We start from the raw sequence: 9,822 nt of genomic DNA on the forward strand, positions 1-9,822 counted from the left end.
GCAGATTATTACATGAAGGAACCTTTTAAAAAACAAAAAACAAGCGCGTCCATGCTCACAGGTGTACACACGGGTGATCACACCCACAAACTACACCCTTTTTGGCTCCTACCTCAAAGCACACTGTGTTCTGTTGATCTTATGTGCTGCACAATAATGTTTAATATTTAGTATTTACTGTCATATTCCCATATATCATTGTGATGTTGTTTATTCTATTACTCTTGTTCTCTTCTGCTTGTTTTCGTTTTTCTTTCTCAGCAGGTGACCCAGGTGATTGATATATGCATTTTTTTTCTGCTCATTCTGTTGGTTTTTATCTTTTGCCCTTCTCCCCCGTCCCTCTTCTCAGCTGTTTCTCTTTCCCTCTTTCTTTCTCCCCTTCTTTCCTCCAGTCAAGTCTGTCCCGTATTCAGTAAGTGAAAATAAAATAAACAATAAAAGGTGAATCAAACGGACCATTACGGCAAAGCTGGGATGGTCAATTTGGTAAAGTAAATCCGTTGGGCATCTTTCTTTGCCTTTAGACAACAATTCTGATGGCAAAAGAGCCAAACGGGACAGGCAAAAAAAAAAAAAAAAAAAAAAAAAAAAAAAAGAGCAGAGACTGTGAGCCATCCTGGCTGAGTTTGTGTTTAAAGCCATGTCCTCATGCTTAATCTAATTGGTTCCTCAAACAGCCACAAATGTCATAATACCAGCATCGCATGTTTTGTAGGCCTCAGGCTGACTGAACATTTTTTTGTAAATGTAAATATTACATTTTGATGATAAGTAGGAAAAAAGGTAGCAGAATATCCTAAACTTGATTTTAAACCTTCCATTTAAGGTTCATTGTAGTAAGGAAATTGCAGGTTTATCTAGGGAAAGAAAAAAAACAAACAAAAAGGGCTCAGCTTGAATTTTTTTTTATTTTAAACAACTTGCAATGTGCGCAAGACATGCTCTAGTGGATCATGAGCACATGGAGAACAAACAGGCTTTGACACAAGTACAAATGACAAAGTGTCAGCAAAACTTGGACATCCTCTGAGCAAGTAAATGTCAAGAACAGTCTGTACAGTAATTAGTAAGGTTGAAGAAATTTACCTGTCACTACAATTGGTCTGTAAAAGCAAGAGAAACGTCATCATAGTACACTTTTACAAATGCATCCAAGAAACTGCTTTATCAAAGATTTGTGAAGTGTTGAGGAAACTAGACAGGCCTCAAATCCATCACTTGCACTCTAGATCAACATCTGACTGTGAAAGAGCAAGTACACTACCTGCAGAGTTGGGTTTAATACATCAAGCCTTCAAACAAATCAAATCACGTCATTCAACTTCAAAAGCAAAAATGTTCTTTGAATTGTACACAAAAGTAATTCTTTAACTAAAACTATGTGCTGTTATTCAAAGTTGACACAGTCACAGAGAGCTGTTTGTGTTTTTCTCTGAACCATTATCAGCAACAAAGCCAATACATAAGCAGTACTTAACAACAACAAAAAAATGATAACAAAACCAGTCATTGTACCTTACAGTCTTAAAGCAGGTATGCGTTTCATCATTTGAGAATTCTCTCCCCCCCACTGTAATTGAGCAGCAGCCATTTGTTATGGCTGGTAGTCACCTTTACAGTGTTCGGCAGCTACTGTAACATGCAAGTGCTTGTTAGAACAAACCTTATGTATATTAATATCAGATCCTGTGTCTTATTTTCTAAAAATCTGACTACAAATCTGGACAAAAACAATAATAATCATGTCTGAACTCTCTGTTACTCACTGATCCGTCACAGTCATTGTTTTATGTTTTAATGAGAGAACAGACTGTCGATGTAATAACCTGTGGACCAGGATATAGCCTTTAACTTAAATTTGTCCAATCACCCCTTTAAAACTCACTTTTTTAGAATTTATTTTTAGATTTATGTTTTAGTGTACTTCAATCCAGTTTATACATTTTACTTCACACACAAATAATTTTCCAGGAAAGGGAAAAAAGGTCAAGTTTATATTTTGCATCACTAATTTTTGTGAACATGCTACACTGATTATAGTGAAAATTTAGGTTGTCAACAACATCAATCTGAGAACAACTTGGGTAAAAATCCACAGCAACAACTAAGGTTCACCTGCATATGCAGTCTGTAAAGTTGGGACGTTCTTCACCTAACTGAGGAACCAAAAGTATCTAATCTTCTCTGAAACTTGCTGAACTTGAAATGTCAGTCCAGAAATGGTGAGTACAAATGAATAAAATGATAACTGTCATCCATGAGTTTAGCGCCGTGTGGAGTGGCTCCTATCCCTGCTATTGCTGTGTCTCCTGTATCGTCGACTATGACTGTGACTCCTCCGGTCCCTGCCTCTATCGCTGCTCCTGCCACTGCCTCTGCGATGACTATGCCTGTGACTCCTCCCTCTGCTGGAACTCCTCTCAGTGCTGCTCCAGCTCCTCTCTCTGCTGGAGCTTATGCTCCTGCTGCAGTGGCTGTGGCTATATCTCCTCCTGCTCCTATGATGACTGTAGCTCCTCCTTCGGTGGCTGCAGCTCCTTCTCCTCCTGCTGTGCGACCGTTGCCTCCTTCCTCGGCTGTGAGAGCTCCTTTCCCTGTGGGAATGGTCTCGTGCTCGTTCCCTGCTGCGCTTGCTGCTAAACACGTCTTCCCTTCTTCCCTCCCGGTCCTTTTTTCTGTCCTCCCCTTCTCTCCTTTCTTCCATTAATTTATTCTTCCCTGAAACTCGGGAGTGAGCACCAGATTTGGACATCTGCTTTTCTTTGCTTTCAGCTGCCTTCAATCCATTCACCCCACTCAGGACCCCAAGTATCACATCATCTGGATTACAGATATCCTCAGTCACTTCAGGGCCACTCTGATCCTGGATGCCTGCAGCTTTGCTGCTGTTTTTCTTCAGCAAGTTGGAAAGCAGTCGCTCCCTGAGCTCCTTCTCTCTCCGCTGTAGCTCCAGTGCTCGCTCTTTCTCCACCTCCACCCTCCGCAGCTCCTCCTCTTGCTTGCGGCGACAGGCCTCCAACTGCTGAAGACGGGCCAATTCCTCCTCCTGTCGAGCTTTCTCCTTCCTCTCCTGCTCTTCACGCTCAGCCCTTTCTTTCTTCTGCTGCTCCTGTTTCAAAGCCTGATGAGGAGAACACAAAAGAAAAGATAAACGAAAGCATATGATTTCGGAGTCGGTTGGGGGGGAAGTATCACAGGAGTAACACTTTCCCAGGAGTTGTATTGTGCAAGTCCCAACACATGCAGTACTCTGGTTGTCAAAATGAAATCCAAATTAGAGACATTAGTCATCAGTATTTTACTTTTTCTGTCCCAATGTATCAAAGTCCTATATGAGGTCCTCAAATGCTTTTCTGATGTCTTGTACCTTTAATAAGTGTGAAAATCCTAAACTCAACAGCAAACCCTTTTTTGAAGGGTTATATGCCATGTGTATTTGTGGCTGTGAACTTGTAGTGGGCTTAGTAATAAATTTCACATCTATGCAAGAAGAAAAACAGCACCTTTCCTAAAAAATAAAATTATTCCTTTATGCTGACATGGTCGAGTCAACTTTTATTAGGCAACAGAAACTTTGCGTGATTCGCAGTTCAAAACAACCCTAACTGATTCTATACCAGTGCTCTGTGCAATCTCCCATTTCATCCTCTGTCTGAAACAAGACGCTTTAGCACCTCTTGCTTTAATATTACCCACTCTTTAATGCTGAGACTTTGTTTGCAACTCCAATTGAAACCACAGCATACAAACGCATCACTCTATGTTCCTTGTAATAGTACTTTAAAAAAAAAAAAAAAAAACTCTTGGTGTGATCCGAAGCTGTGCAAACAACAGACAGAACAAAACTGGGTTGGGGACATTACATCAAACACGCATACCCGGTGTATTTTCAGGATACCACAACTTTTTTCTGATTGACTGCCCCTCACAAGCATTAGATAGGGGTGCTGCTCACAGCCAGAGCTGTGTGCCTAAGATCAGCGGTCCCCAACCATTTTTGTGCAACGGACCAGTTTATGTCTGACAATATTTTCACAGACCAGCCTTTAAGGTGTCGCGGATAAATACAACAAAAGAAAACCAGTATCGGTACTAAAAAAAAAAAAAAGAAAGAAGAAGATTTATTCATAACACAGGGGAAAAGACCCAGGGAAACCGAGTTAACGATAAAAACGGTTAAAAACATAATGATAGAAACCGATAAAAACCCAGAAATCCATAGATTTCACACCCGAGCCTCAACTCTCGCGGCCCGGTACCAAACAACAGGTCTGTGGCCCGGGGGTTGGGGACCACTGGCTAAAATGATAATATTAAGGATAATCACTGTCACTACTACCAAACAGCCAAGAATAGCAAAAAATGTCTGAAAGAGAGCAGCCTGGCTGGCTCTGTCACATGTGGATTACTTGCAAATATGCCAATCTCACCATTTGAAACTTCTGCAATTAATAATATAAGCTTCCACTATTATAATCACTCTCAGAAACAAAAATGGAAAAGCAAGATAGTTACATTTTAAAGATCCAACATGAATACTCATATGGGGACAGACATTTAAAGTTGAGCTGTACACACTGCAGAAGTCTTAAATATTGATTAAGCTATTGGGGTTCAACAATAAAACGCAACATTCTGCTGGACCATTGTCAGGGACTGCAGAGTACTTATTCAGATGCGTATAGTGTTGCATTGTGTAAATTGATACCTTAGCCCTGGCCAGCAGCTCAGCAATGAGCCGTATCGATTCCAAGTTGCGCTGAGCCAACAGCAGTCTCCTCTCTTCCAAGGCAATCTTCATCTGCAGCTTCTTCTGCTCCTCCTCTTGCTGACGCCTCACTTTCTTCAGATTCTTGCGCTCCTCCCTCTCTCGCAACTTTTGCTCTCGCTTCCGTAATCTTTCCTCCTTCTTCCTTTCCCTCTCCTCCTCTTCCAATTCCTTTTGTTTCCTGAAAAAGTGGTTTAATATGCTCTGTGAATATTTATTGTTAACTTTTTGTCAACTCTTATCAAACCAGGTGATGAAGTTGTTCATTTAAAAGCCACCAACTCCATCAAATACTGAAAATCAATCCCCCAATTTATTTATTTTTTTATTCCTCATATTAAGTTGTTTAAACAGAATTTCTATTTTTTTTCCCCCTAACATTTTTTCTGTTTAACTTTTCAATATAGTCCAATTTTAGTCCATGTTCCTATGTAGGCTTCCATCATACCTCTCTTCTTCCTTACGCCGCTCCTCTTTTTCCTTCTCTCGTTGTTTCTGCTCCTCTCTCTGCCTCTCCAGCTCCTGCAACTTCATCCTCTCTAGGTTTCTCTTCTTCACAGAAGCATCGCTAAGGTGCTTGCTTGTGTCAAAGGTCACCTGAGGATAAGAAACGCACATCATATGAAGGTTAATTGTCACAACAGCTTTTCATATCGAAACAGCTGAGCACTTCAGTTGACGTCATTGGTTTGACTGAATGTAGCTATTAAACTAAATGGTCTTTGTTTTGGTAAAATTATACACACAAAAAACCCCAAAACAAAAGTATTTAAATTTTTATTAATTCAGTACTTTAACCAACTTTGGAGGGGATAGTGGCTAAAGCAAAACAAAATATCATCCAAGAATACCAGATTGATTGGGTTGGGTTGTATGGAAGCCCCAAACGCAATTTCATTGTTCTTGACAATGACAATAAATAAATAAATACTAAATACTAACCCATTGGTGAGTTTAAGGGCTTATTCAAGTGCTTCACACATTTCAGAGTGGTTTACTATGATTACAACATTTTATAACCATGCTTAGTCAGGAACAGTCATTCCAGCTCTTCATTTGAAAGCTAAAAATATTACATCCATGGCAGATTACTGTGGCAACACAGATTTTAAATAAATGAATAATGAACAAATATTCCAGTGACACAGCTACAAATACAACATCTTTTCTGCTCTACAAGTTTTAAGCTATTGTCACAGTACATTTAACATTTTCATATAAGAAGAAAAAAAAAGCTACACTCACTGGTAGCCTGAATGGAAAAGGAGGTTCTTTATATTACATAGAATCATTCATTTATCAGCATGTTTATCAAACAAACCTCCCAAGGCTGCATGGTTAATACAACCATATTTGAAAGGGCACTGCATTAGAACACCTTAATAATGAGTTGAACTCCAGTTCTCTCAAAACCCTGGCATTTAAAGTTTGTACGAAGAAATTTCTCTCCCAGCAGTGACTGAACATAATTAAGAAAACAACATTTTAGGAGATGGATTAAAAAAAAAGTCCTGGAATGATTGGTTTGATCAATTAAGAGGTAGAAAATAAAAGCAGCTTTAATATGTGTAGGCAGAGGCTTGACACTACTGTAGTCTGCAGTACCTTGATGTTGCAAGCCACGGCTTTTCCATCATCTCCTTTCAGCATCAGCTTCATGCTGCGCATAGTGTCCATGGCTTTCGTGAAGCCACAGTATTCCTGATACTGGACATACGCTTCAAAGTTCAGATGGCCCCCAAAGCTGAATGTGCTGAAGTTCTTGCCCATCATTTCCTCTCTATATGGGTCCAGCATGGGAATGTCAACATTTCGTACCTTAAAAAAAAAAATACTAATGTCTTAACTTTTTATTTCGACATTTATTAGTTTCTTGTTGTTTAGTTAGGCACTGCTTATATCTTCTTCTTTTTTAAAATTGTGAACTAAAAATGTGAATATTAAAAGCTTAATTTCCTTTTAGCTACACAGAAACATGAATGTGAATCACCTTGCCGAATGTCTGGAAAACTGCAACGAGGGCTTCTTCTGAGGGCCGATCTGGGTACTGGCTGTCCTTCTGACTGAACCAGCGGCAAGGAAGCCCTTCTAGGTGGATGGTGTCAGGCCTCTCACCTGGTAGCGTCTCATTCATGTCTTTGGCATCACGGAAAAAAGAATCCCAATCGTGACGTGTCGGGAAGTCCACTTTATTTTCTACTGCACGAACCTTAATGATGAGAGGGTGACATAAATATACTCTGCTGTCGGTTTATTAGTGCAATTAAATTCAACCTGTAATCAATCTATGGTAGATAATGTTATAATACTTAGAACTAGCTGCCTTGCCTTTGGATAGTTGTTTATTTTCAAGGTAATTTCTTTGAGCTGCCAAATTACAATGTATTGACAAAGAGTTACAAACATTCAGAACATTTAAGTAGCAACAACAAACTCCAGTGACTCCAATAACCATGCAGTTACTAATTATAAGTACTGCAATGCTCTACATTTGTTCACCCTTACCTTCAGTACATCAGTAAAGCCACTGAGTTTGATGCTCTTCCCATCCAAACGACTTAGCAGGCTCTTGACTACAGTTTTGTTTTCCACTTCACCTTCAAAGCGGATGAAGTCCATTGTGCTCTTGGAGATTCGCAAGACTGAAAACTGCTCCGGAGCCACCATGGCCTTCACCCGCTCCATTACCTCCCAGTTGGAGATGCTTTTGCCTGGCAGCTTGAGCTGGGGCAAAGCCACGCTGATGGTCATTTTGGCAATAGGCTTGAGGTACAGGTTGTAGTCAGCAGAGAGGCACACTGCCTCTGTGGTATCATGTACAATGGTGGTCATTGCTGCAGAGACACAGAAGCTGGTTACACAAACGTTAGCAAACTCAATGTAACATTAGCTGAAAGCTAACGCTAAAGTCTTCGCTTCATCCCGAAGGACGGCAGGCTAGAAAGCTATGAACTTAACTAAACAGCGATCTGGTTAACGTGATTAATTTAACGTTATTACGTGCAAACTGCGCATTATTATTTGTTTACTGATTGTTATTATTTGTTAACGTTACGGTTTTTACGAGTTTGGTCCTAAAACATCACCGCTTTAGACAACAACATGCTAACGTCAGCTAGCACAGAAGATAACAGACTAGTCACAACCTACCAAAATCACTTAGCCCCCCTGTAAAAACCGAAAATGCAAAACACAACAAACACACTGTTGTAATTTAAGGTGAGCCATACACTTGAGAGGCATACAGAAAATCCAACTACATGCTACTTCCGAACGCAATGAACTCCGACCTTCTACAGAAGCCTATACCAGCGCCCACAGCGACACCACATGGATGAATATGGCGGTGAGAAAAATGGAAAAAGATCTCTTAAATTGAATTCAGTTTAATATTTAAATTTATAGCAATTTTCTTCTTGGGCTGCCTGGTCGCCGGGACAGTGAATCATTTGTCTCCATTGCACCCATTTCCTAGCATGTTCTTTTTTTTCTTTTTTCTTTTTTTTTTTAAATTAGCAAAATACAACAAAATGCACAATATATTATACATTCAGAAAATACAAATTTCAACCTTTGTACAAAGAAAAAGAAGATACAAAGACGGGGTCATAAAAGTTAACAGAGTACTAACTCACTAAATCAAAATCTTCCGAAAAGGAAACAAAAAAATGCAGCCTTTTTCTTTTTAACTAAAGTCAAAGATTTAACCATCAGGTTTAGGTTGTTTTTCCAGTAAAGTAGGGTTGAAGTAGGGTATAATCTTTTAGTATGTAATTACGTCTAAGCAAATTTGGAGAATAAAGACTCCTTAATGAAGATCTCAGAAATGTATTATTGCATTTAACATCACAAAACTGAATACCATCTATATATAATTGCCTTAACTTGGGGGAGATGTCAGAATATACTATATCACTTACGATTATGTTTTTAAGTGACAATGGAATGGATTTTATAACCCGATTAAAATTACTTTTAGAACATTGGATATTAAATTTTTGCCAAAAATCGTGATGTCAGAGCATGTCCCTCCTCATCTACAAAATGAGCAATTGCCCAAACACCTTTCTAGAACCAATCTTGAATAAAAATAGATTTTCTATTCATCAGTATATATCTATTGTTCCAAATCGGGCTGTTATGTAGAGTGAAATTATGTTTAAATATAATTTTCCAATACAGAAGGACCTGTTTATGGAATTCAGAGAGTTTAACAGGTAGCTTAGTAATTTCAAAGTCACATTTGAGGAGAAAATCGATACCCCCAGTTTGTTAAAGACCTTACTTGGTATAAGAAACCAAATGGAGTGAGGATTATTTAAAAAGGATTTTAACCATTTAAGTTTCAAAACACCATTCATTATATCAAAGTCCTAGCATGTTCTTCTGCTTCAACAACTCAAGGCTACCATCTACTCAAGGCTTTTCGTAGAAGGTATAGCAACCTGGGAGTTTGTCTTCAATCAGCAACCATAATCTCCACCCTTTGGCTTTTGTCTCAAACTAGTATTTCAACTTTTTTTTCTCAAAATACATTTTTGACTTTATTCTCAAAATTGTCAGCAATATTTTTTTTCTTAATAAGGCCCTCCTGCCTGGGAGCTCCATGTTCAACATCATATGTCCAATATGTCCACTCTCCCTCCTCTGCACATGTCTAAGTCAGCCTTGCCTCTCTAACTTTGTGCTCAACCTGAGGTCTCCCTCTGACGTGCTCATTTCTAATCCTCTCCATCTTCTCAACGAAAATCTTAACTTCTTCAGCTCTGGCACTTTTGCCTTGGCCTCCTGTCTTTTTGTAGTGTCACCATTTCGAAACTAAGCATCATAACAGGTCTCACTACCATCTTGTTAAATCTTGCCTTTCATTGGTTGACACCAGGTATTTAAACCTATCTACCATCAGTACCTCTCCTCCTTGTATGTTCATGGGGTACATGGCGGTCTGATGATTAGTGCTGTCGGCTCACAGCAAGAAGGGTTTGAATCCAGTCTGGAGCCTTTCTGTGTGGAGTTTGCAGTTCTCACAGAGAGAGAGAGTATGCATGGTT

General features: G+C 39.3%; 1 protein-coding gene across 2 annotated transcripts; it reads right to left on the reverse strand.

The window, feature by feature from the left end:
* Window positions 1-898: 898 nt before the first annotated feature.
* On the reverse strand, window positions 899-8,059 carry akap17a (A kinase (PRKA) anchor protein 17A). Of its 2 annotated transcripts, XM_085385034.1 has the most exons (8): window positions 7,922-8,059; window positions 7,277-7,605; window positions 7,100-7,138; window positions 6,762-6,980; window positions 6,377-6,589; window positions 5,220-5,368; window positions 4,712-4,952; window positions 899-3,124 (listed from the first exon to the last, which is right to left on the reverse strand). In XM_085385034.1, the coding sequence occupies exons 2-8, from the start codon at window positions 7,601-7,603 to the stop codon at window positions 2,267-2,269; spliced, it is 2,046 nt and encodes a 681-aa protein (XP_085241160.1). In that variant the 5' UTR covers window positions 7,604-7,605; window positions 7,922-8,059; the 3' UTR covers window positions 899-2,266. The 2 variants fall into 2 exon arrangements, with proteins under 2 accessions (XP_085241160.1, XP_085241161.1); XM_085385035.1 differs by lacking the exon at window positions 7,100-7,138.
* Between the last annotated feature and the right edge of the window lie 1,763 nt (window positions 8,060-9,822).

Source organism: Rhamphochromis longiceps, linkage group LG16 (genome assembly GCF_057381845.1).
Source record: "Rhamphochromis longiceps isolate RC_006_pf linkage group LG16, R_longiceps_female_GT1.1, whole genome shotgun sequence".
Lineage (NCBI taxonomy): Eukaryota > Metazoa > Chordata > Actinopteri > Cichliformes > Cichlidae > Rhamphochromis > Rhamphochromis longiceps.